This window comes from Harpegnathos saltator, unplaced genomic scaffold, assembly GCF_003227715.2.
Source record: "Harpegnathos saltator strain DR-91 unplaced genomic scaffold, Hsal_v8.6 scaffold56, whole genome shotgun sequence".
Lineage (NCBI taxonomy): Eukaryota > Metazoa > Arthropoda > Insecta > Hymenoptera > Formicidae > Harpegnathos > Harpegnathos saltator.
Window position 1 is genome coordinate 1,598,760 of NW_020230382.1, and position 25,535 is coordinate 1,624,294.

Genomic DNA, 25,535 nt, shown 5'->3' on the forward strand with positions numbered 1-25,535 from the left:
TGCCGTCTGCGAGCGAATAGAGTTAGAGAGAACGAGAGAGAGAGAGAGAGAGAGAGAGAGAGAGAGGGGGGGGTAGGGAAGGGACAGAAAGAGAGAGAAAGAGAGGGAAAGAGGAGGAGAGAGCGGCCGAACACGGCGCGCTCTCCTGGTTCCTGGTACGGAGGAGGACCGTCGACACCGAAAATTTTGTCGAGTAATGCAAGAATTATTATCCAACGCGGCGTCGGGACGATGGGAAAGAAAAGGGACGGGGCACGGGGGATGGAAGAAAATGATCGTTAAGCATGCGCGCGAAATATGAGAAATGATCTGTCGACGTTCCGGTGGCCGTGGAAAAAGCCGAACGCCGGGTTCAAAGACGCCGTGGAATTGAAAAAGCCGAAGGGCCACGCCATTAGATGCAGCGTGATCGGGCGAATTCCGCGCGACGGCCTCTCGGGCCGAGAGAAAATCCATTTCGACAGCGAAACTTCCGCGAAGACGCGAAGGAAAGGCCACGGCTTCCTTATTTACTCGCCGAAACGCCGATCGCGCGCGATCATTAGAACGTACGTGATTCGGTCATGAACGAACCTTCAACTTGTCGCGGCTTAGCGAGACGGCTTCGGAACAACCTGCCGTGTATTCACCTGTCTTTATTGCGTTTATTGGAAAAGCAAATGCAAATTCTGCGATGTGTCGTTGAGTTAATTTTTGAAAGCGATCCGAAGCAACGTCCAGTCTCGGAAGATAGATATTTTACGATCGCGCGCGTTGTCGATTAAATCAATGGAAATTTTACGAGGAACACTTGACATTTTTATCCCTTGCTTATGCAGATTTCTCGGTTTTAATTTTACACGTGAAGGAGACGCGTATTCGTTTCAACCAGTTTCGTTTATTTGTCGATTCTACTCTACGGGAATTACACCAACTCGCAGTCACACTCGTCCAGGTAGTCAATGTTGCTTAACTGCTGTTGAAGAAGGCGAGAATTGATGTATCCCATGCGACCGTTCATCATTCTACAAAAAACTATTTTAACGTGCACACTGAATCGGTTAAAATATTTGTCTCGAGTTTCAAATTTCACTGTATTCAAAAGCGACGAATCATTTATCAAACATCATCGTTGTCTGCGGCCTTTTATTAAAGTCCCGGCAGCGTTTGCTTACCTCTTTTGTAAAAAGCAGCCGCTCTGCCGTTGAAGAAAGACTAAAACATGGAACTTTCTAGCCGAACATTTGGAATCTTTTAACATTCGTCTTCGACAGAGATCGCTTCTTTTCCTTCGGTCGAGGAAGAAAGAAGTACGAACAAAGACGTTACCGCCGGCACTTTATTATCGCCAAGATGTTCATACAACAAATTTCCATTGTGACGAGAAAAACTCGGAAGAAATCACATTATGTAAATTCCCGCGCAAACGTAAAAGAGGCGAGCAGGGACAGGCGCGATAATAAAGGCCGCAAAAAATTACGCCGCACCGGCTAAAAATTATTCTTGCACCAATTACGTGCGCACGGCTGAAAGTAATTTCTCCTCGTAATTCCGCCGGCCTTTAAATAGGCTTTACGTCGTATAGGCAGGGGCTGTTCCGACTACCCTCAAATTACAGGCGGCCATTATCGCGCGGTCGGCCTCGCATTTGGGCCAGACAATGGCCGCCACCACTCGTTAATGTAATAGGCATCCGAAAGGCGCGATCTCTCCCTCTCCCTCCCCCCTTTATCTCTCTCTCTCTCTCTCTCTCTCTCTCTCTCTCTCTCTCTCTCTCTCTCTCTCTCTCTCTCTGTTCCTTCGAAGCAGCACACCGGCATTCCGGCGGGTAGAAGCTGCGCAGGACGAAAATCCTCCTCTTCTTCGGCCGACCTGTCCGTCGGCGTTTCGTCAGCGGGCGGACCTGCTCGGCTTCCAGGCGCGCGCCCTGCCCCCGAGGAATTATTATTTTATGAGATTATTATCTCTAATAACATCGCGCTCAACCGCGGGGAGAAAAAGGAGTATGCTTTTGTACTCGACAGAGACGTTCACACGTGGAAGTCGTGAGCTCGAGCTGCTCGATGTTATCGACGTTTTGTCAAAAGTCCAGGTAGAGAAATTCTAGAAGCCCTTTTAGGGCCGACAGCCTGGCAACACGCGAAATACCGGACATTGTGCGGCAAATTAGCGCTATAAATATGAGAGTGCGGCACGTGAAGTTTGCGCGAAATTTATCGTCGTTATTCGGCGCTGAATAAAACGCCGCGCGGCTTGACAATTTTCGCGAGTGCAGCAAGCTTTCCTCAAGAGGTGTATGATTATTATTAAAATACTAAAATTTATGTGTGTGTGTGTGTGTGTGTGTGTATGTGTGAACATCGATTACCACATGTTAAGCCATCGAGCCGTTGTTACATTCACTCGCGTTTATAATGTTCCAAGTTTGCTACACAATAATGCATATAACGATCGCGATGGACAATGTTCGAGTTCGACATCTCGATTAGTGCTTGAGAGACGTTTCGATTTCTCTAATGATTTATGATTGACAGGGTAATAACACGACGCAACGCGCGAAATTACTCTGCGCTCCGATTTGTATTCTTCAACCCACGGTTCTTTTCGACGTGAAACTTTTATTGCTCTACCGTAGAAACATTGCCTGTCCGTTGCAAAAGCACGAGAGCTATATTGTGCTAGTTACTCGTTGCCTATTCTGGAAAACGTGAACGATTCGAACGAACTCGTTCGTGTCATCGTTCATGTGTTCACGAAAGGGATGAAAATAGGGAAGAGGCAGACGGGGTTGTGCGATTGGCCGAAGGGCGGGCACATTCGAGGGTGGCTCAAACCAGCGGATAGATCTTCAACAACACCCCTTTAATTACACTCACAATTAGTTGCGTTCTTTCGTTTCATTGAAAATTTCGACCTCTCCGTCGCCGGCTACTAGCGTCGTGTCTCGTTCCACGTCGAGTCACAAATTCCAAGCTTTTGCTGGAAAATTTATCTTACCTTTTTACAACTGTCGTGCGTACAACAAACTACGAGCGGTTAAAATTTGAGTGCTAATCGTCTCTAGTCAAAACATGACCGGCGCATTGAAAAACATAAAAACAGTTTCGTCACGTTGCAAGCATGTTGGTAAAAATTACAGCGCTCTCGATACAAATCAAGCAAAAGAAAAATAATTTTCCTGTGTGTTGAGCTCGTTATCGTGCGCATTGATTTATATCGGCTGATTGCGACCGGTGTACAAGTAAACAACTGTGGAATGTCGGTCGCGAAGATAATTTGCGGCAAAATACACGGCCGAGTACAATATCCAAGTATTATGTAAAATAATTTGCTTCGCTTTGAATGCTTCCAAGACTGAGACCGTGTATCTCACTGACGCGGGAAATAAATACTTAACCGATGGCATTGAATTTCCAAGCATGACACGTTGCGACGCGGTTTCCCCGAACTGAAATTCAGTTACTCCGGCGCATCTGCATTGTTGAAAATGATTAGACATGAGTGGATCAAGCAGTTATTCGTTGAACTTTAATTAGAATACGTTCATGTGAATCGTCGAATTTTAATCGTAATCAGTGAACGACATTTCGTAACACTTGATAATCAATGTCCAAAGCTAATACGAGTACATAGTACTCGCGCGAACAACATTTATCGCGAATCAACGAGAGGTTACACGCATGTGTTTACTAACCGTCACCGATACAGAAATGTGCGAGCGTACGGACGAGAGAGAGAGAGAGAGAGGGAGAGAGAGAGAGAGGGAGAGAGAGAGAGAGAGAGGGAGAGAGAGAGAGAGAGAGAGAGAGAGAGAGAGGGAGGGAGGGGGAGAGAGAGAGAGAGAGAGAGAGAGAATATTAATTCCTCTCAACGATTATTCCGCCGGCTGAATATTGGGGAATGCGTGTGTGAGGATATGTGTAATAATAGTTGCCGATGACGTGTCGGAATAAAGTTGCACAATAGGACGGATGAGAAATATTCCTGTATGTTGGTACTATGTAATCAGGCGACTAATTAAATATTCCCGAGTGATCTCTGCGTGAACCTTACGACCGCACGCGAACTTGTTTACGCTCGCTTATGTTTCATCACCTGTCGTTACCAGCAAGAGCTCCTCCTCGCGACAAGTCGTATTACACGTCGTCGGGTACGCGTCTTTCTCTCCTTTGTCGCTTTTCTTTCTTCTGCCCTCCTTTCGGCGAAAGAGTTAAAAGAGTCAAGTTAAGCCGAGCTAAGCTAAGCTAAGTCTATCGGCGGGACCGATCGAGAACATTCGGCAAACATCTGTGTACCTTTGCAGGTGAATACATTCTCAGCTCCAGCGGTCAAAACGGAAGCGGAAGCAGCATCGGAGAGGACAGTCCGCTTCTCAACGAAGCATCGTTGGGTTTGGACAATCACCCGTTGACTGGCCTGACTGATGATTCGCTGGTGCTAAATGACACTCTGGGACTCGGGCATGACTTTACCTCGGAGCTTCTCGGAGGTAGTCTCTTAGGAAGCGCCGGCGTAGAGGGTCTCCTCAGCAACGATACGCTGGGCTTGCCCGACGAATTTAATCTCGAGGAGGCGCTCCAGCTCGTCGGCCTCGATGAGACTCAACCAGAGGCTTGCGAGGTATTTATCACGTGCGAGCGATTGCATTTCGAACGTATTCAGAAAAGTATACATAATAACACGTGCATTCGTCCTTCTCTCCTCCGCGGCCGCGGATCACACGCGATTGATCGCGACCGCTCTCGCCAAGTTCTATTCGTATTTTTTCCGTCTCGTCGACTGCGCGAGACTCTCGCGACGAATACTAATTATGCGATCGGTCCGTGTTACTCGATGCCTACAAAAGCGTGTGAAACCGGTGCAGAATCACGAGCAACTATAATTTCAGCATGAAGATATGACTGTTGCTTTAATTATTTTTAATTGCGCATGGAGCATAATAACTCTTCATTAACATAACTCGATACACGACCAATCTGTCCTCGACGAGAAAATATTAATATGTTGAGCGCTAGAATATTTTCATTTCGCGTAATCAGCGCGTCGACCTTGCTTGGCGCGATTGTGCAACCGTCTCGCCGTTATTTTATAAAGTATGATTATTAGGAGACGAAACCGGAAGTGAAGAAGAAAAAGAAAGAGGACACCTCCGAGGACTCCGCGAGTGCAAAGGGCAGCGCGGCCATCTCCGAGTCGAGTAACGCCGAGGTCGCGAAGTCATCCAGGTGCGAGGATCCCGAGACCGGCGACATGATTCACACACCGCAGTTTCATCATCCCCATCATCCTCACCACCGCTCCTTCCAGGTACGTCCGACTCTGATTTCATTGCCTGTAGATCAGTATACACACACACACACACACACACACACGCCGCGCTACCTTTCTCGTTACCGCTCACGTGCGCACGATGTTACCCGTGGTAGTGACATTGTAATGATTTATGTACAAATACACAATTTTATATACATATATATATATATATATATAAAAGTAAAAAACACTTGTCGTTTAAGTAAATAAAGAGCGCCGCAGGGATTGTATCATTTTTCTAATAACATTTCGACGTCGTCCCGACACATGGTCTCGACACACGCGTGTCGGCCATTGTGTAAACAACGTCTTTCTTTTTCACTTCCAACTCCAAGCAGAACATACTCCCATACGTGATCAGCGGTTATCGGAGAAATTATCTGACTTTCGATAACGCGTATAGCTAAATTGGCTTGCCCCGCTGTATCTTAAGCGCTGCTTCGCGATATACGCGGCTGTAGCAATTCTGAGAGAGAGGCTCTCTCTCTCTCTCTCTCTCTCTCTCTCTCTCTCTCTCTCTCTCTCTCTCTCTCTCTCTCTCTCCCTCTCTCTCTCTCTCTCTCTCTCTAAGAGCCGCGCGACTGCGGCATTCGCGATTTTTCGACATTCCGTTAATGAGAGCTTCGGAATGGCGCGGTGATACCGCGAGGGGACTGCGCGGTGATATACGAAGTAGGAAACAAACGTCGGGAGGAGATAAGAACGGCGCGCAAAGCCGCGCAGTTAGAGCGGCGTTTACGGTCCATAAACGGGACACTCTTTATTTACAGCGTCGACCGCGAAAATACCGATGCCGGCTCCATACCTGCGCTACCCTCTCCCTCCCTCCCTCCTTCCCTTCCTCCGTCTCGCGGGTCCGACAATTACACGTCGTAATCGCGTTTTAATGTGACGACTCGGGTGGACGCGCAGGTAGCGCGTTAAAAAATGAACCGCCCCGGTAATTCGCGCTTTTCAACCGCATGATCCGTCCGAATCTCGGTCTCTTTTTCATTGATTATTAATGTATCAAATCGCCTGCGGAGAGAAAAGAATCGCTGAGAGGAAAATGCATCGGTAGAATCGGTAGTTTTGAGAAGAAAGAAATACACACACATGTATCATTTCGTGCCGTTTCATGTGTGTCATTTCATGAGGAGAGAACTTTGGAATGTTTTATTCTTAAAATAGCTCCTCGTCTCCGCGTGCCTTTTTTTTCGATCAGACTTATCAATGTCTCGCGAGGACGTCTCGATTTGCAATTTAATGACGCGAGATGTTGTGTATATAATTCCCGCATTGGACAATCGGCAATTGGAAACTAATCGATACAAAGTATCCGTGTAGGCATTTCGCGAAGTTTCACGATGACGATTCGAGCGCGCATTAGTCGAATCCCTTACACGGGCACGCTGACCCTTACACGGGTTTCGCTATCTAGCAATCTAAACGCGGCAGTTGCAGATGACTATTACTGTGTTTGCGGTTTTAAGAGGCCGCTGCAACTACCGGCGTAGATCGTAGCCGGTGTCCGGCGGTAGATTTGCAATCTTTGCAGTTCGCCAAAGGCCGGCTCGCTGATTGTAATTGCCGCTTGTTGCACTTGCTTTGTGCTTGCGCAGCTTAACCGCCGTGATTCCTCCGCAGGATAGTCAGTGCGTGATTTACCACCTTTGACATCGATTGCGGTGTTCACACGTACGTTATTCGCGCGAACTTGACGCGACGGCAGGTTCGTCGACGGTTCGAACAGTCGAATTTTTCGATCCTCCTTCCTCCCTCCCTCCCTCGTGTTTCTCCACGAAAACTTTATTTACTTTCGTCCTCGTTTCTCTTTCTCTCAGCCTTATAATGATTTCCAGCGTCCCCGATTATACAGGAGAGACACACTACTCCTGTGTTTGGAGATTAAGCCTGCTCTCACCTGCTCGTTATAACTTTACAGCGTTGTAGAATTTTATGGCACACGCAGAACAAGTTCTACAGCCGAACAGATTGCGCCTATTAGAAAGCTGCGCGCGTATGCGCTTGGTGCCGCCCGTTCTGTTCCACGAGCGTTTTATAAAGTGTAAATCAAATTTTATCAGACGATAACTCGACGACCTAGCGGGCGCCGCAGCGCGAACGGCAGCATTCGTTTATAGCGATGGACACGATCCTCGACAACATTTTTCGTGGGTGTGATGTGTAATCGTAAGAACCGCCATACTCACTTTAGTCACTCACGCGCAGACACACGCGCAAAGTATTTGGATAACGAAATTATGCCAAGGTATGCCAGAGACGTCGGAGATACATCGAACGCACTTAACGAACACATTTCACGCGTCGTACGAGCGACAGTAATTCATTCACGTGGAAGTGCATTATCTATCCTTTTTTTGTTTTCCCGCATGATGTCACAATCGTTGAGCTGTTGTGATTAACGTCTCAATAAATAACATGTTACCGATCCTTCGCGGAAAAATAGTTACGACCATACACATGTGTGTAATTATTATATCAAGCGACCGTTTATGCGGTTACAGTTAAACATATCGCCGCTTATATAAACATTCGATATTGTAGTTCTATATATTATGCGATGCGATAATTACCTCGCTATCTTCATATAGGTGTCGGATACTTGAACAACAAGGAGACAACAGGTACGACAGAGAGAGAGAGAGAGAGAGAGAGAGAGAGAGAGAGAGAGAGAGAGAGAGAGAGAGAGAGAGAGAGAGAAAAAACTAGTTCGCCTTCGTCTTTCAGAATCAGAATGATGCATGGATAGGATACGATTGTCTCGCAATGTAGTTGAATATTATATTTGTGTATATACTTTATACAATTATGTAACGGCAAACGATGAAGCTTCGCGTCGGAGCGGAGCCGTCCGCGGAGCCGTCAGCGGCACTGTCAGGATTCGTGCGCGGCGTGATTGCTGCTCAACTCACGAGAGGCGGGTTCTTTTCAGCCGGACCTGGAACTTACCTCGTCCCTTTCCCTTTCGCCGCTAGGTCGCATACCTGTTTCGCTCGAATGATAAAAAAGCGTTCAGCCTGGTTCAGCTAAAAAGAACAAAGCTGACGTTCTTATGAACTGTGCGACAGTTCATCGCAGACGAAGCCATCAGATGGATCGCCCTCAGATGGAAAGCCGACGTTTCACCAGGCTTCGGATTCCGAGTCATAACGACGCGCCCCGTGGAGAAATCACGACGTCGTCGGAGAAGAGTGCGATCGTGACAATGACCTACCCAGATAGATAGATAGTCCGGCGGACGCGGGACGTGACGCAACGCGTACGTGTGGTGCTCGTAGGACTCGCGTGCACGTGGAGGAATACATCTGAAAAGCCCCGCCAATAGGAGAGGTGGCAGAGGCCCCTACCATGAAGCGCGGTGGACGCGATCGCGATGTTTGTGATCCTGGCCGTCGGCGTCGACACTCACGGACGACGCGCGGCTGGAAGTGAACCTTGCGGATCTCGCGGAAAAGCCGACTCGACTCGCTGCTGGCCGAGCGCGGAGGTAGAGAAACGGAAAGCAGAAGGAAGCAGAAGAGGAAGATCGCGGCCCGCGGCGTGTCGAACGTCCGCGGATCCGCGGATTCCGCGTTTTCGGAGGAACTCGAGCGTGCTGATAGGAGCGCCGATGGAGCGTTTGGACTGTTCCTCCGCTTGAGAACTGGTTCCTGAAGTAGGTGCCGGGAGCCGAAGCCCGCAGCGCGAGGAGACACCGTCGAGATTGCTCGATTGTAGATATCACCGACGGGTGGATTCGTCGATCGATGGTCGATGAAAAACTGGTTGCTGCTGTGCGAAATGAGGACACGAGACTTCCGCGCGCGGCCCCCCACGGCCTTGTAACGCTGACTTCGAAGACCGCGGTGTCTCGCACGTGTGAAATTCGTCATTTGCATAGACTTTCGTACTCGCACGCGGCTTAAGTCGTCGTCGAGCCGACATCTCGAGCCGGGGCTGCTACGCTGAACGCTGATCCTACGATATACGCGCGGGGTGCGCTATCGCGTCTGAGATTATTAAACTGCGCGCGACGCGAGTGATAAAGCCGCCTAGGCACAATGACTATCTGTACGGAGCGCATCGCGTCCGCCTGTAGGAGATTCGAAGCAATTTGAACGGGGGACCACGGAACCCTTCTTCTTCGGCCTCTCCGCGCGAGACCGCCCACGTTGGGTACACAAATCTTCGCCTCGTGCTTCGGAAGATAACACACTCGCGGTGTAGGCTAATACGCGCGCGCGCGCGCGCGACAGATTTCCCGGCTGCGGAGGGATAATAAGGTAATCGGTTGAATCGATACACGCAGTGCGACGATAAACGGTAACGGGGGGAGGGGGGTAACGCGAGGGTAGCGCGAGTGGACGAACGGATGTGTCATTTTCGTCGCAAGGTGCTGGTTCTCCGTAAAGAGTTGTCCGGGCGCACGACGAAGATCGGTACGTATCCCGCTGTCTGGTTCGTTTTCCGAGTGAAGAGAGTACACATGAACGACGTGCAGCAAGCCTTCGTCAAGCCTCATCCGCAGAGCAACGAGCAAGCGTATCAAGGGAATACAGAATGTTGGAGTCTGATACTGGACGAAGGTGTCTTCCAGGTAGTCCTCGCGCTAATTGCGCAATGATGATCGCGATAATCGCAGAAAAAGTCCGTGTAAGGCGATAAAAAATTAATACACAATCGTTATCGCGGTGCTCGGAGCGCAGCGCGAACGACTGGATAGAAATTAGGTCCCCTCCGGGCGACGAGGAAACGCGTGGACGCGCACTCGAGAGTCAAACGACGGGCTGCGTCTCCCGCGAGATAATCCGCGAAATTCAAGCCGCGACGTAGGAAATAACCTCGGTGCGGCGCGCTTTTGTCCGCCGATGACTCCGGCCGCGGTCGCGGCCAAATTTGTAGTTGGCGAGATGTCGAAAAAAAGAAAAAAAAAAAACGATGTGCCCGTCCGGCGCACACATCCCGCTGAAATTCGCTTTCGTAATAATCGCGTACACGCGCGCCACACACACACATACGCGCGCGCGCGCGCGCGCGCGCGCCACACGGTCATGCATGCGACCTTGCGTCCGCGTGCGCGCGAGCGCGAGCGCGTGTAGAGCTGTCATTACAACGCAACCGCCGCCTGAGTATTACATACTCCGCGCGGCCGCGTCCGCGAGACTCTCAATACGTAATGAGTACACTAAATTAATATATTCCTACGCCCGGGACCTTTGCCTACGGAGGAGAAGGATGTGTCGTGCGTATTACCGTGGAAGGAAGGCTTACGCAAGAATACGCGTCGTCGCCGCTCGCGAGCCATATCATTTTTGGAGCTCTTCTCTCACGCGACCGTCGTATTAACACTGACCTCAGTCACCTGTAATTGCTACGTGTTACCGTGCACACCGAGCGACGCATGTAATGCGACCTATTACAGTCGGATGGCACATGTTCCGACGACGTATCGTCGGATCTCCTTCTTCTTCTTCGTCTTCTTCTTCTTCTTCTTCTTCTTCTTCTTCTTCCTCCTCTTCTTATTTTTCTTTTTTTTTTTTTCTTCTTTTACCTTTTTCCCTTCCTCGCGAGAACGGTGCTTCTGTGACAAGTGAGAGGAAAGAGAGAGAGAGAGAGAGAGAGAGAGAGAGAGAGAGAGAGAGAGAGAGAGAGAGAGAGAGAGACACAACCTCGGACTTGTATCGTCTCGGTTCGAGTCCTTTTTGCTCGCGATAAATCTACATCGCAAAGGCAGTTCACAGTTCACGGTGCGCGTATGTGTCTTAGAAATCACGGATCATTTGCATCGCAGGAGAGCCACGAAGCCTCGGAAGACTGAGAAACTCGATTGATCCGCCAGCCGGCTGGCTGAGCGTGTTTGTGAAATTGCCGCGAGATAGAACTTTGCACTGATGCGAGGAACTGGTACATTCCTGGAATCACCTATATTATCCTTTTCTTGAACTACATATTATCCTGCTACTATCCTTACTATGCTACGCGGTCGTTCTTTCTGTCGTGTTCTGTCCTTTCGTGAGCGCTTCCGAGGGACGGTACGGATCATGCGTGTCACGACTTGGAGCGCGAGCGTGCGCAAAGCGGGAGGACCTAGTTTAGATCGTATCTGTTTGACGAAAGTAGCGAGGAGGGAAAATTAATAATTCCGATCGCCGCGCGGTTCTCGTAAGATAGCTCCCACTTTTGTGAACGCGTCCCCGTGAACGTCTCGCCGGCCGAGACTCCTTCTGTGGACTGAGCGGCAGGTGCGATGGCAAAGAAATAGGAATTCGTCAGGTAACTCTCCCCTGCCCTTTCGTTCCGAAATCTTACGATCTCGGAACCCCTAAGAAAAGAGGCTGAAAGCTCCGAGTGGCCACGGTTGTGACAACAGAGGGACCTCCCAGAGCCTCAGCTCGTAATTAAGTTGACCGACCTTACCGCTTGAGGCGGATTATGGGCTACCAGTGGCGACTTTGTGCTTAAACCGCGATCGAGATCGACGTCGATCCGTCGTCATCGAGTCGATGCTCCGGAAGCTCTTATCGTGAGATAATATCCTGGATATTTCCTGGAGGAGAGATCGGCGGACGCTGCCGCTGCGAACTGAAATTTGCAAAGGACACGACAACGAGAGCTTTCGCAAAACGACCCGCGTGATTTGAAATTTTGCGCATCCACCGCCGTCGGATCGACGACGGGGAAAATGTGCGTAACCTGTGCAACGCGGCAGGACTAATTATAAAGGAAATAATAAGTAATTAAGCGCAGGGACATAAAGGAGGTAGATGTTCGCCTGCGGGTAACGAACGGCTCTACGAGGAATGTCCTACGAGTTCCACGTAAATAATGAGAGAGCGAACTCGAATATGTCGAGACGTGATAATAATTACGCGGCATGGTGCACCCGCGGGCTCTGGCGGACGAGAAGCCGGAGGAAACGAACGGCATGAAACAATTAAAATACCCCTGTGACAAAATGTCTTCGGAGATGATAATGCTGAGCGTTCTTTCTCGTGGAGATATGTTGATTATCGCATTCTCCGATGCGTTCTCGTTCGTTTGATCTTCGCATACATCCCTCCGAAGTAAAATATTACGTGTATTAATTATCTGATTGCCGGAAAAAGAGAGGAGAAGAGAGAAAGAATAAAAGTTGTAGACCAACGGCGATCAACTCTGATCAGAAACGGGAAATTGTCTCGATCGATCTCCTCGTCGGAGAGCGAATATTTTGGAATCCGCCGAGATCCGCGATTTTAAAAGCGGAACGTTGTTGTAATTAAAGAAAAAAAATTAAAATACGTTCGTCCAATTTATATGCAACGTGCATTTTTCCCGTCATATAATTTATCGCCTCGCTGTTAACCCGAAGGGTAACATGAAAAAAGGGAAAAAGAAGTCGATAAGATGCAAGACTTGTTGCAAATTATCGCGGAATATGCAAAATAACAGTGACTTCTGCGAAGAAGCATATTATTGTGAAGCATATCGTAGCGCGACGCATTTATTAGCGCAAAGGCGATGCATTCAAATAGTCCGCGTTCTACAGATAGTTGAAAGAAGCCAAGCAATGGAACGTAATCGGTCGGTCGGTCATGCGGATAATGGTGTGCAAGGAATGTATAACCAATCAACCCGTATCAATTAGCTAATCATCATTATCTCACTGTCTGTCGCACTATTAGATAATGATCGCAGGGCTATACTGCGAGCTCCGTTTCTCTTCCCTCATCCCCTCTCTCTCTCTCTCTCTCTCTCTCTCTCTCGTTCTCTGTCTTATAATCGAAAAAGCAGAAAACCACCGGATGACCTTTGGCCGTGATTGACGGACTTCTCCGCCGTGTGTATATCTTTGCACAAGGATTTGCTAGGCCGCGAGCGGTAGCGCGCTATTTGCCGTGGCACTTGGATATTTGCTTAGAACCTCGAGCGCCGCAGGAGGACTCTCCAAGTATCCTTGGACCGGCGAACAATATTTACGCATAACACCGAGTTACGAATCGAGAGGAAAGAAAGTCGGAAGACAGTGGTGGATCGACAGGGGCGGGGTGCGAGTTCGGAGGGAACGATGTTCGGGGATAAAGGAGCGGGAAGATCGTGAGAGAGGCCGCGAAAGGGAGAGCAGGGGAGACGCGCGAGAGAGAGAGAGAGAGAGAGAGAGAGAGAGAGAGAGAGAGAGAGAGAGAGAGAGAGAGAGCGGCGGAGGAGGATCGCGAGCCGCGGGACGAAATTAATAAGAGAAACGAGATGTGTGCTATGGAAATGAGAAAGGCAGAAGGGAGAAAGAGAGAAAGGGAGAGGCGCGCGCGAGGGAACGACCGGCCGGCCGGAGCATCATGCTCGCCGCGGTATAACCCACGCCGGCGCGCATTAATCCGACGACCGCGAATCCCGCGAATGAATCATAATTAATAACTTCGTCCATTAGTCGTAAGAGAGTACACTACTACGGACCGCGGGCAATGCGCGAGCGTGAGCGCGAGCATGAGCATCTCTTCCTCGGGTATCTTTAATTACTTGCGTTTCGCCGATGACGCATCGCGAGATCGCCGTTTCCGGCTATCCCGCCGCGGAGCGCTTCGCAGCGTGAGGAGGCGCACGTAACATCCGGCACTTATTGAATTCGCGATACGGCTGCTGCCGCGATGGATATTACTCACCTGTTCGCGCACCTGCGAAATATTACCCTTCCTCCTCCTCCTCGGGAGATCAGGCTGACTCTCCGCTGACTGATGTCGCTCTCGTCCGAGAGCGCGCGGAGCTTGACCGCGAAAATCGACGACCTTGTTCCGGATTCGCGGCGGACCGCGAGCTGAGAATCGAGACGTCTCAGGCCAGTTCTTTGTTTGTGTGCCGCGTTTGTTATCGCGTTATCGATCGAACGGAAGATTAGTCTCGGGTTAATCGCGAGTGTCTATCGCCGCCGAGGCCGGTCTATTCAAACGGCGACGATTGCCGCGTCGCGCCGCGCCGCGCCGCGCCGCGCCGGCGCGACACGTCCGTGCTGATGAAAAATCTCGTCGCGTCGCGAACGCCCGTGGAATCGCCGGCGCGCGTAATGTCCAGTGGAGTCTTACACGAGAGAGTGGAGACTTTTTAGCGCGCTTCTGTCGCTCGTAAATTCTTACGTGCGCGCACCCCGACCGGGCAATTTTCACCAAGAACCGAGAAACGCCACGGGACGTCACAGCGATGTGTCCGTTCGCCGGGGATCCCGCGCGCAGCTGCTGGACTTATGCGCTGTGAAATGCATAATGCGCCTCCGCCGCGGACTCCGGCCGCTGTCTAGGATGTGTGAGACGAATTTCTGTCTTCGCGTGCAGTCATTGAGGCCAGTGAGGCGCGCGCGCGCGCGCGCGCACAAAGACAAAAGACGCGAACGCGTTTCTCCGCGCGGCGCGACTTTCGGTTAATTTCCGGCTCGCTGATCCCGAGAGAATCCTCCTCGCATCGTCTCCTTCGACGGGACTCTGTCCCGTCCCGAAGTATCCTCTGTCGCGTTTCACGTGTTACGATCGCGCGAGGACGCTGAACGAGAGAGGAAATTTCTGACTCGGTGGTGAAGCAAGAGAATCGAGATAGGCAGACAAAATATTTTTTCCGCGCGCACCGCGGCGCATAAAAGGTGTGAGGGCTGAATCCGTATCCATCAATATTTTCATTCACAACTTTCGTGACAGAAACGAGCTTTGCCAGCAGTCACGTACGAAAACACGCGCGACGCGTCGGGGTGGAAAGTAGGTAACTCGAGGTAACCGATCGAGGACCGTGGAGAGACCGTGTAGGTTAAGCGACGACGATGGCAGGTGTCAAGCGGTCAGTTGATCACTGTCAAATAGCTCGATCGAAATGCGCTTCGCCCTGACGCGGCCAGTGCATGCCTCGCGACGTTACGGCCGGAATAAAAACAGACCGCCGACGGCCATCCAGACGAGAAAGAGAGAGAGAGAGAGAGAGAGAGAGAGAGAGAGAGAGAGAGAGAGAGAGAGAGAGAGAGAGAGAGAGAGAGAGAGAGGAGTAAAGTTTATTGTTCCATGGGGTACATCATCTCCTAAGGATTACAATAAAGTGTAATAACAATAGTACGGCCGTGCGAATCATAAAAATATCGCAGACGATTAATAATCATAACACAATATCCTAGTAATAACGGAAAAGGAAAACATAAAAATGAATAAATGTTACCGCGCAAGTAAAAAGAAATAAATAAAACGCAATAGGATGTAGAATAAAAGAAAATAAATCTGGGGGCAGTGCTGTACAGCAACAATCTATTATAAGAGAGAGAAAGAGAGAGAGAGAGAGAAAAGAGAGGAAGCACAGATCGCGTTTTATGGCAGTTTAAATAAAAAGGTGCAGACGCGTGTATAACAACGTGTTCCCCATAAAACAGATTTAGCGCGGAACTTACTCAGCGAGAGAGAGACTAATATTAATTCAAATATTGACGATGCTCGTTTTATTAGCAGTTAGCTGAAGAGCGAGGAAGAAGAGAGATAACTATTATTGGAACGATTCAATGGCGATGGAACTAATTTCAAGATTGTTTTCATTGGAAACACGCGTATCCGACGGAAGCAGCTCACGGTGAGAATGATAACACGAACACGAGCGCGTCAACGACACGCATCTATCTAAACGTGTTCGATAACGAAGCGCAGTTCCCTCGGAAAATCAATTTCGCGCATAGATCCCGAGAGAGATCTCTGTTGCTCTCGGCAACGCGGAGAGCGAGCCGGAATCCTCGTTACGGATTTGATAAGGCTGCGAAGATCGCGCGCTATTAATGTGTATTAGTAGAAGAAAAAGAGCACACGGCCGCGAGGGGGATAAAGAGAGAGAGAGGGAGAGAGAGAGAGAGAGAGAGAGGGAGGGAGAGAGAGAGAGAGAGAGAGAGAGAGAGAGAGGGAGAGAGGGAGAGATCTCGGAAGAAATCTAGCGAGTCCTCGACAGCGCGTCTCAAACATCTGCCGGCGCGCAGATATCTTTCCTCGCGGCCTCTCGCAGCTCGCACGTCCCGCGTGTGCACGACTCTCTCGCGGCCGTGTGCACGTGGAGGAGAGCCGCGAGAGATCGCGTGTGCACGTGCACGCGCACACGCACACACACTCACGTTTACGCGCTCCCGCGTGTGTTGGTGCATAAATCATAAGCGCGCCGGTAGCGCGCCACGGAGGAATGTACATAACGTTCGTTTACCGCGCTCGCATAGATATTATTCGAAACGTGAGTTCGTCAGAAGCGAACACTATGTCGGGCAGCCCTAACGGCTGCCGTCCGATAAATCACACGTCGCGCATCAAATCAAATCGCGCGGGAATAACAGTCGAGCCTGCGCGGTGCGTATACACGTATACGTAGCACGCACGGCCGCATACCGGCCTTATATCGCGATAAATCGCGCGGAAGGCGTCCTAAATAATTTCCCGTTCGTCAAGCAAACGACGACATTGCCGTGCGACGGAGGAAGGGTTAAACAAACTGCCAATTAAAGGTACACGGCGTGCATCTCTTTGTGCGCCTAAAACGAACCCGCCATCGTGCGATTTCCAGCCTCTCTTTCTCTCTCTCCCCTCCCTCCCCCCCCTCTATGCGACGACGACGATGACGACGGCGAAGGCGGCAGTCGCGTTAACCGTCCCCGTCACGGATTAATTCGCCGTGGAGGTATAACGAATCGCGCGAGTATTCCCCGCGACGATTGAAAACTGGAAGTCGCATACGGCCGCACATCGTCGACAACGACAAGACGATAATCTCTCGCCGTCTCGCGCGCGTCGCGAGGAAAGGGAGAGAGAGAGAGAGAGAGAGCAGCACGCTCGCGCGCGCGCGAAGATGCGGCCTTTTTTCCTCTATAACTCAATCACGGCCGTTACGTCGAAGCAGGATGAGCCGTAAAGTCCGGCCATTAGAAACGCGCGCGATGCGCGTCGCGCTGCACGACAAATCACCGTGGAACAAAAGTCGCCGTCCTACATTTCGTCGTTGCCGTCGCCGTCGCCGTCGCCGTCGCAGCCGCGGCCGCGGCGGCGGCGGCGGCGGCGGCCTACACAGCCAGCAGATGCGCTGACAAGCGAGAATCGCCTTAAAGGCGTCGCGCTCGACAGATTGCACCGGCGACTGATTGATGCGCCCGCGAACAACAATCCAACAGGCCCCGCGCGCCACGGCAGCTTCCCTATTCATCTTCTTCTTGCGCCCGGGCGCATTAGCGACAATACCTACGTGCATTAAGCGCCGGTGGTGGGTACCCCCCGGCAGCAGCGACAGCAGCGGCAGCACCACTACCGCGCTTACGCCGCGAGACCCAACCGTATTCTCTCTTCTCTTCTCTTCTCTTCTCTTCTCTTCACTTCACTTCTCTTCCCTTCTCTTCTCTTCTCTTCTCTTTTCTCTCTCTCTCTCTCTCTCTCTCTCTCTCTCTCTCTCCCTCTCCCCTCCTCCTCCTTTCCTCTCCTCCATATCGTTCGGCGACTTGAGCGAAACGATGAAATTTTGTGAAAGTACACGTTGAGAGAGCGCGACTGTTCTCTTTATCTCTCATAATTAGCGACCGAGATGCTCCCAGCGCGTTCTCAGCAGCGACATTGGGAGGGACGTTTGCTCTTGAATCTGAAATCTTTTTCTCTCTTTATTTTGTTTTTTACGAGCATAAAATGCACGCGTCTGGCGAGTGATGCATATAATTCCATGTTTCTTGCAACATCGTGCTTTGTAGTGAGCGTAAAAAAAATATGCAAACGCTCATTATCTTGCTTGCAACAGGAGCATCTAGTAAAGAGAGATTGTAGAATATAATTTTAATAAAATAGTCTCTGTTGTCTGTACTACATACTTTGGCGTATGTCGGGGAAGATGCGTGTTAAACGTGTACTTACGAGTCGACTTCACTTTCATGTCGTGATATCGTGAAATTATTTGGTGTTTGATCAGTAAATGATATTATATCAGCTGTTCGTGCGAAAAGTTACAGGATGTAATAACATCACCTTATGCAGCGAGTGCGCGCGTCGTCCCGACAAATTGAACCTCTTCCCACGGTGCAAACGTGCGCATTTTTATTCGGCGGCTACTTATGTAAAAGTGGCGTGTTTGTAAATCATAAATTTCGCCCGTCATAATTCCCGCATTGATTGACACGCGATCACGATTGACGCACGCCCTTACAAGGGGGAAAGGATACTTTTGACACGTAGTATCGCTGTTATTAATATCCTTTACCGATCTTACGGCGGGGGCAACACCTACACGATCAGCGGGGGTTCCTGTCTCCTTGGAATCCAGGTGTCTACCTGGTTGACATTTGACAGGCACGACGGCTACGAGATTCCTCTCGCGTGACATCCGATCGATGGATGTTCGATTCTATGATAATAGAATGTACAAAATAAGATAATTGCAACGAAGGCCGACTACCACGTGGGTCACGCTTGAGCGCGGGCGAGATTTATCAATGTAACTTGATGAAATCGCGACCGATGAATAATTTAACAAATCCCTAGGAATTGTGAGGACAATAATAAATAATAATAAGAGCGAGCAATAAATAAAAATAAGAGCGAGAAAAATTGTAATTGCGCGAAATGTATATGTCAAGAGACAATTTAAATTTTGGTATCTAGGTAACGTTATACTTACCGCTAATTGTTGTCTAGGACACCGCACAACTACTGCAGCAGCATCTTTGTGAAAAATGTCTTTAAGAAGATCAAATTCGTTCGTTTCAGGGTCGTATGCCGTTCATGCGAGCGATGAGCGTGGAACAGCGGTGGCAAGATCTCGCGTCTCTGTTATCCCTCCCGGGAGCACCAGATCATTTCGCACATCCGGTGCATACGGGATATCCAGGACACGGTATAAGTCACAGTCATTACGAGGCGCAACGTAACGTACTGCTCCACAATCCTACCTTGGCACCACCGGTCGGGGATCTCAATTCGACGGGACCTTATCACAATGTCGGTGAGTGTCGTCTAAAATTATATGGATGTTTTAATGTCCCTCTTGCATTACATTTCCCTGTTGTTTAATATAGCAGCGAGTTTCTTGCGCCATAAATAATGTCAAGCGAAGTCCGGCGGAAAATGTTTTCCAATTTACAAGAAACGCACGGCTTTGATAAAATTTTATGACAACGTGGGATATGTTAATCTAGAATCCCATCATCTAGGAGGATGGATATTCTCTTCTCGAAGATTTGTGCGGCTTTTTTACTTTCTCGTTAACAAAAAGAAATAGAAAAGAGATATTTCTTTAGGCAGAGTTTATGTCGCTTTGAGGGATTTTAAACAGGTGTCTATCGATATATGCAAACAAGATATTTTTAATTCATCATAATACACAAGGATACTATTGCGCAAGTCTCAAGAATAACGAAAGAACATGAAGATGTACAATAATTTGAAGTATCGTCTAAGATATATTATTGTCTGAACTAAACTGCTCACTGTTACAGGTGGGTCGTCGAATTTGGGTTCAGCAGTGGCAACATCGATGAATCTGACAAACAGCAGTGAACCAATGGGTGCAGAAAGCGGTGCAACTTACAAGTCTGAGCCTAGCGATATGATGTATTATCATACGCCGGCAGCAGACTCCATCAACCAGACCACGGACGGATTTCTCTCGTCCCTACTTAATGACGAGGATTTACATCTGATGGACATGGCCATGAACGACGGTAAGTACGAATTCCTATCATTACGTCATTTTGGTATTTTGTTAAGTCAGATATAATGAAAATATTAAAAAATCATATTTTAATATTAAAATAAGTTCTTTATTACAAAAATAACATACAAAAAATTCTTTTAACGAGCAACATAGCGCAAAAAAGATTCCATGAAATAAAACGTTTCCTTAACTTGTTTATAAACATAAACTTATATCTTATGAGGTAATCACTGAGAATCTGTCACGAAAAATTACTGCTAAAAGAAAATTACATTATTGATCATACCCTGAAATGCCATTTTCTTTCATAATACAACTAATACAAGGAACTTTTTTTTCTTAACCTGACAGCTAAGACTTGATCATTGGAAGTACATGTAATTACATTCCACTGTATTTTTACATCGACGTATAATTAGTTACATGTAATAGTTTTTATATTTAGGCTTCAAGTTGTACATTATGAACAAAAATATATTTAATTTTTTTCATTTTTTATGAAATCCGTGATAACGTAAAAAAAATGTGTATTAACTCGATACTAATGGAGAAGAAAAAAAAAAGAAAAAACGAAAAATAATAATCTTTACCATATCGATAAACGTATAATGCAGTTACTTTTGTTCTGAACTTTTTTGTCTGTGTGTGTCTCTATCTCTCTCTCTCCGTAATGTCACTTTGAGATATGTCGTTATTTACCATTCCTCTTCTGGTTCTGCTTGTACGGGAGGTGCATCACCAATGACATCATCATACGATTCTCCATATCCATCTTTATTCTGCAAAATGTAAAACACATTTTTTTTCATATATATATATATATATATTGGAAGTCGATTTGAGAATTCTCATAGTTTACCAAAAATATTTTAAAAATATGAAAATGAATCGAAATGAATATTATCAGGAATTCGAACTATACAACATCACTCACGTGTCTTATGTCGACTCCACCAAATCGTCTTGATCCTCGGCCAGGCGCGAAAGTTCTACTACCGCCACCGCCACCGGATTCTAACCAGTCGGGTACCGGTTGGCTAGCTTGTTTTAAAATTCTCACCAAATCGCCAATGAGAGGCATGTCGGTTTCCGAATCGAAGAAAGATGTTGCCTTGCCACGATTGCCAACTCGACCAGTTCGTCCAATTCTATGAACATATTCGTCGATTGTTTTCGGTAAATCGAAATTAATTACGTGAGCGACATTTTTAATATCCAAGCCGCGCGCAGCCACCGCCGTTGCTACCAAGATAGACATTTTGCCTCGTTTAAAATCAGCCAAGGCTTCTTCTCGCTCTCTCTGCAGTCTATCGCCGTGTATGCTAGTCGTCGGGAAATTATTCTCAGACAAGAAGGCGGCGATAAAGTCCGTGTGTCTCTTTTGTTCGACGAATACTAAAGTGCCTTCTATACTGCCGGCTTGATTCTGCTTCTCTATCAGATCCTTCAGCAATTTGCGCTTATCGGGTTGCCCAGATGCCTGATAAAAGTTCTGTTCTACATCGGCGCAGGCACCGCCGACAATCCCAACTGCAAGGAATAAGTAATTCTTCAAAAATCGCCCCGCAAGTTCTTGTATCTCTCGCGGGAATGTAGCAGAAAACATCAGTGTCTGCCTGTCTTCTGGAGGCACCATTGTCTCATGATCCACAATCTTCTCGATATCAGGTAAAAATCCCATATCTAGCATCCGATCAGCCTCGTCCAATACCAAAAAACGCAGAGAAGATAGTTTAACCCTGCCTCTTCCAATAAAGTCCAACAATCTACCTGGAGTCGCGACTAGAATATGACAACCGGCAGAAACTCTGTTTCCTTGATGCATAACAGAAGTCCCTCCGTAGACTAGTTCACTCTTCACGATAGAACTCAGTGAGAACTTTCGCACTTGTTGGTGTATTTGCGAGGTAAGCTCACGTGTGGGTGATATAATAATCGCGTGTGGCTCGCAAGATGAGCCTATTTGAACCAAATCTTTCGGATTCTCCAGCATAGTATGTATGATGGGAACCACAAAGGCTGCAGTTTTCCCTGAGCCAGTTTGCGCGCAAGCCATCAGATCGCGGCCACTCAATATAATCGGGATGGCATATTTCTGAACGGGAGTAGGCTTTGTATATCCAGACTTTTGGATATTCTCCACAAGGAGAGTCCTGAGGCCGGTCGAGTCAAAGGAGTGTATCGGAGGCGGTGCATTCTCACCGGAAACCTTTACTTCGATATCGTCATATCTATCGAAATTTATTCCCATCGATACGTCATTTCCAAATAAGTAATTCTCATCATTTGGTTCATCCGGAGGGATATAAACTTCTCTGTTCTTCGGAGGATTATCGTCACCATCGTTTCTATTACCGTCGCCGCTGCCATTTCTTCTACGTCCTCTATCCTCGCGATCGTCATTGTTTCTATCACTGTAATTATCACCATCTCTCCTATCTCTACCACCACCACCACCACCACCACCGCCGCCGCCGCCTCTTCCGCCTCTGTCGTTTCTATCTCTCCGTGGTCCATCCCTCCTATCGTTTTTATAATTCCCATCATATCCGCTGTTCTCAGTTTCGTCGTCGTTTCTATTCCTGTTTCGTTTATCCCAATCGCCGTTATTTCTATTGCCTTGCCACCTGCGATCGCTGTCGTCACCGTCGCCTCTGTTATTTCCATAACGCGGTTTTTCGTTTCCCCCGAATCTGTTGCTTCCATTATATCTATTATTTCCATCTCTACCGCTAGTCCTATCCTTATAACTTTCTTGATAATCCGGTTTTTCATTATTGTAAGAACCACCCACACGGGAATCATTGTTATTATTGTTGTTGTTGGATAAAATTGCGCCACGTCCTTTTCCTTTGACTGGGGCGTGTCCTTGTTCAAACTGTTTATAAAAATATCAAAATCAATTGCATCAATTTACAGCATATTCACTTCTACAGCATGTTTGATTTATAAGATTTTGTTTTCTTACCGAGGATGCATCCACCGGTGGTGGCTGCGAGAAATCTATCATATCACCTCCCCACTGTTCGTCACCCATCTTTTTCTAAAATATATATATAGAAATTATGTATATAAGGTGTAGATACAAATACATACACATTTATACATAAATAGGAAAATATGCAACATATAATTCATATATATTATTAAACGAGTATTTATTCTTATTATAATTTATGCTTCATTATCTTCATTAAAGATTAGACGGAGCAAGAAATATTCAGTATAAAGCATACTGCAAAAACTAACTCAATGTGGCAATATAGATAAATTATATTAAAAAATAATCTCAACAAATTGTAACGTATCAATCTGAGACAAAACTTTGTCATTCATAATTACTCATTTCCTTGGCAAATGTAACAAAAATTCACTTAAACATCGGCTGCTATGAAATTGGATGTGTATCATTCTCATTCCATCGCAATACTCGAGTTTGTCGCATAAAAAATGTTATACATCTAACAGTTTTCTTGAGTCTAAAACTCGGTTTTTTGTAACTAGAGCCGAATCTCTATCATGTCGGGTTATCTGATTTCGTCGCAACAAAATACGACACGCCTTTGTCTCGCCGTCTAAAATCCCACGGCTATGACTAAAATGTTGTGGAATGCGTAAGTGAGAACAGACAACTATCTGGCGTCGTGATCTCGTGATCTCTTAAAGTTATGTAATCTGACCCTCTTTGTATCGGGTTGCCCTGATCGAAGAGATCGCGCGTTCGATTTCGACAACAAAAAACAACGTCTGAACGCCCCGTCACAAAGACCGCGTGTCACAACCGCGTTTCGTCTCAATATGTAATACGTACGATTGAAAATTCTGTTAATTCGAACGGACCGGTACAAATACTCAGGTGTATACGCGATGTGTCCATCACCACGTGTCGGATGCACGAAATATAGCTAGTACGGCGCGTTATCGCAGCCCAGCCAAGATGGCCGCGCCGACGATGCGCAATTGTGGACGAACAATGAGCTTCCTTGCTCGTTCGTGTACGTACATCGCGTTTTCGCGTCAGCACTGCGCGTCAGTATACTCACCGTGTTCTTTCCCGGGCGAAGACACGAATCGATCGAGTAGTTGGCACGTTGAAAGCTGAAAGTCCTGCAGCTTAGTCACACAAGACCTGAACAAGCCGTTGCGCTAAAACAGACTGGTCGCCGCTAGCGCGAGCGCCCCTTCTCGCCGAATGAGTTGCGTAGACGACCCGCGCATGCGCGCTGCGTTCGCGCACCCAGCAACAGGAGTAAGGATCGAACGTTTCTTTGTTTGTCAATATTGTAGCGCTCTCGATTCTCTCTAACATTCCGCCTCGGCACAGTTTCGACAGCTTGGACCCGACAAATTTGAAATAACGTCGGTGTGTCACGGTATGAGAAGGTTTCCGCGGAGATCGAAATAAAATATTGAGGAAACGGACAAAGAAATACTCGATACTCTGCCCCGGGAAAGGGACAGAAAGAAGAAAATGTGTTTTGTTCAACGCGATCAAGTATGTACATTTTGCAACAAAAATGGCGTGGCGGAAATGACGTCATTTCATGCGCTATTGTATGTGATAGGAACTATCGTTTGAAAACGAACATTGTTATTGATTTATGGGAGGAGCACGATGAGAGAGAGGGGAGCCGAGAGAGAAAGAGAGATGAATTATCGAGTTGAAACGACGCGAAAAAGCTGCCGCGCGCATCAAATATTATATTTCATTGAATCTTTTTATTCTGCATCTTTATTTAATTATTATATAATTTTTATTTATCTATTTATATTTTATTTCTACATCTTGAAGGAAGATGAAATTATCTTAATTATTTTCTTAATACGCGTATAATCCGGCTGAGGAAATTTTGTCGTGAAATTTTTAACGGTTTAAAATTATATTGCAACGAGAGCGTATATCGCGCGGCCGATACACGTCGTGCTATTTTTCATGAACCTTGCCGCCGGTGCAGCGCACGAATATAGAATCATCGCGTAATACATCGCGCACTATTACGGTGCATATTAAGCGTATTAAATGATAGAGAGCAACGACGTTCGTACCGCTGCGCTGCGAGTCTTTGGGGAATTAAACGATATCAAAAGCTCCATATTATCTGACTCTGATATCGCGTAGATTTTATCTCGGCAGAGAGTTTCCGGGTAGGATTACACTAGCATGTGAGAATACATTATCCAGACTTCACAACCAGACTTGGTACAGCGGAAGGTAAGAGTGTCTGGTTTATGTCAACGTTCGGAATATTGTGAAGGACGGGAACGAAATCGTATGGTATTGTACGACGGGGCAAAAAAAAGGACGTGAAAGAAAAGCACAAGCCGCCGTCAAGCCGCTAGAAGAGTTCTTATTTACGACGATCGAGGGAATAGTGTTACTTGACTAGCCTTCGTGTGTGGTTCCTGCCCGGCGTGTGTGTATACGATGAGTTCGCAGTAACTATTTTACGTGCAGGTATTCCCTCAAGTATTTCGCGAGCATCGCGCGCAAACGGAGTACGGGAGGTTCGCTCTCTTGGAGAATTATACCGATAAGTAAGGCATTTTTGTGTGATTTCGGCGTGTTACCGCTTAATCTTACACAATCCTTTGTCTTGCGAGAATACACG

At 47.6% G+C, this 25,535-nt stretch overlaps 2 protein-coding genes across 7 annotated transcripts in view; one reads left to right on the top strand and one right to left on the bottom strand.

Annotated features, from left to right (window-relative positions):
- cnc (NFE2 like bZIP transcription factor cap-n-collar) overlaps positions 1-25,535 on the top strand; it is a 111,286-nt gene that overhangs the window by 62,922 nt on the left and 22,829 nt on the right. For 5 of the 6 annotated variants that reach the window (XM_025303657.1, XM_011145414.3, XM_011145417.3 and 2 more), the window contains exons 4-7: positions 4,283-4,599; positions 5,086-5,286; positions 18,981-19,215; positions 19,709-19,933. In XM_025303657.1, the coding sequence (XP_025159442.1) occupies positions 4,283-4,599; positions 5,086-5,286; positions 18,981-19,215; positions 19,709-19,933 (978 nt within the window). The remainder of the gene's footprint in view (positions 1-4,282; positions 4,600-5,085; positions 5,287-18,980; positions 19,216-19,708; positions 19,934-25,535) is intronic. The other variant, XM_011145415.3, reaches the window with a different exon arrangement.
- On the bottom strand, positions 20,434-24,372 carry vas (ATP-dependent RNA helicase vasa). Its single transcript, XM_011145413.3, has 4 exons — positions 23,970-24,372; positions 22,895-22,969; positions 20,861-22,804; positions 20,434-20,705 (listed from the first exon to the last, which is right to left on the bottom strand). Exons 2-4 carry the CDS (start codon positions 22,961-22,963, stop codon positions 20,622-20,624), a joined length of 2,097 nt encoding a protein of 698 aa, XP_011143715.2. The 5' UTR covers positions 22,964-22,969; positions 23,970-24,372; the 3' UTR covers positions 20,434-20,621.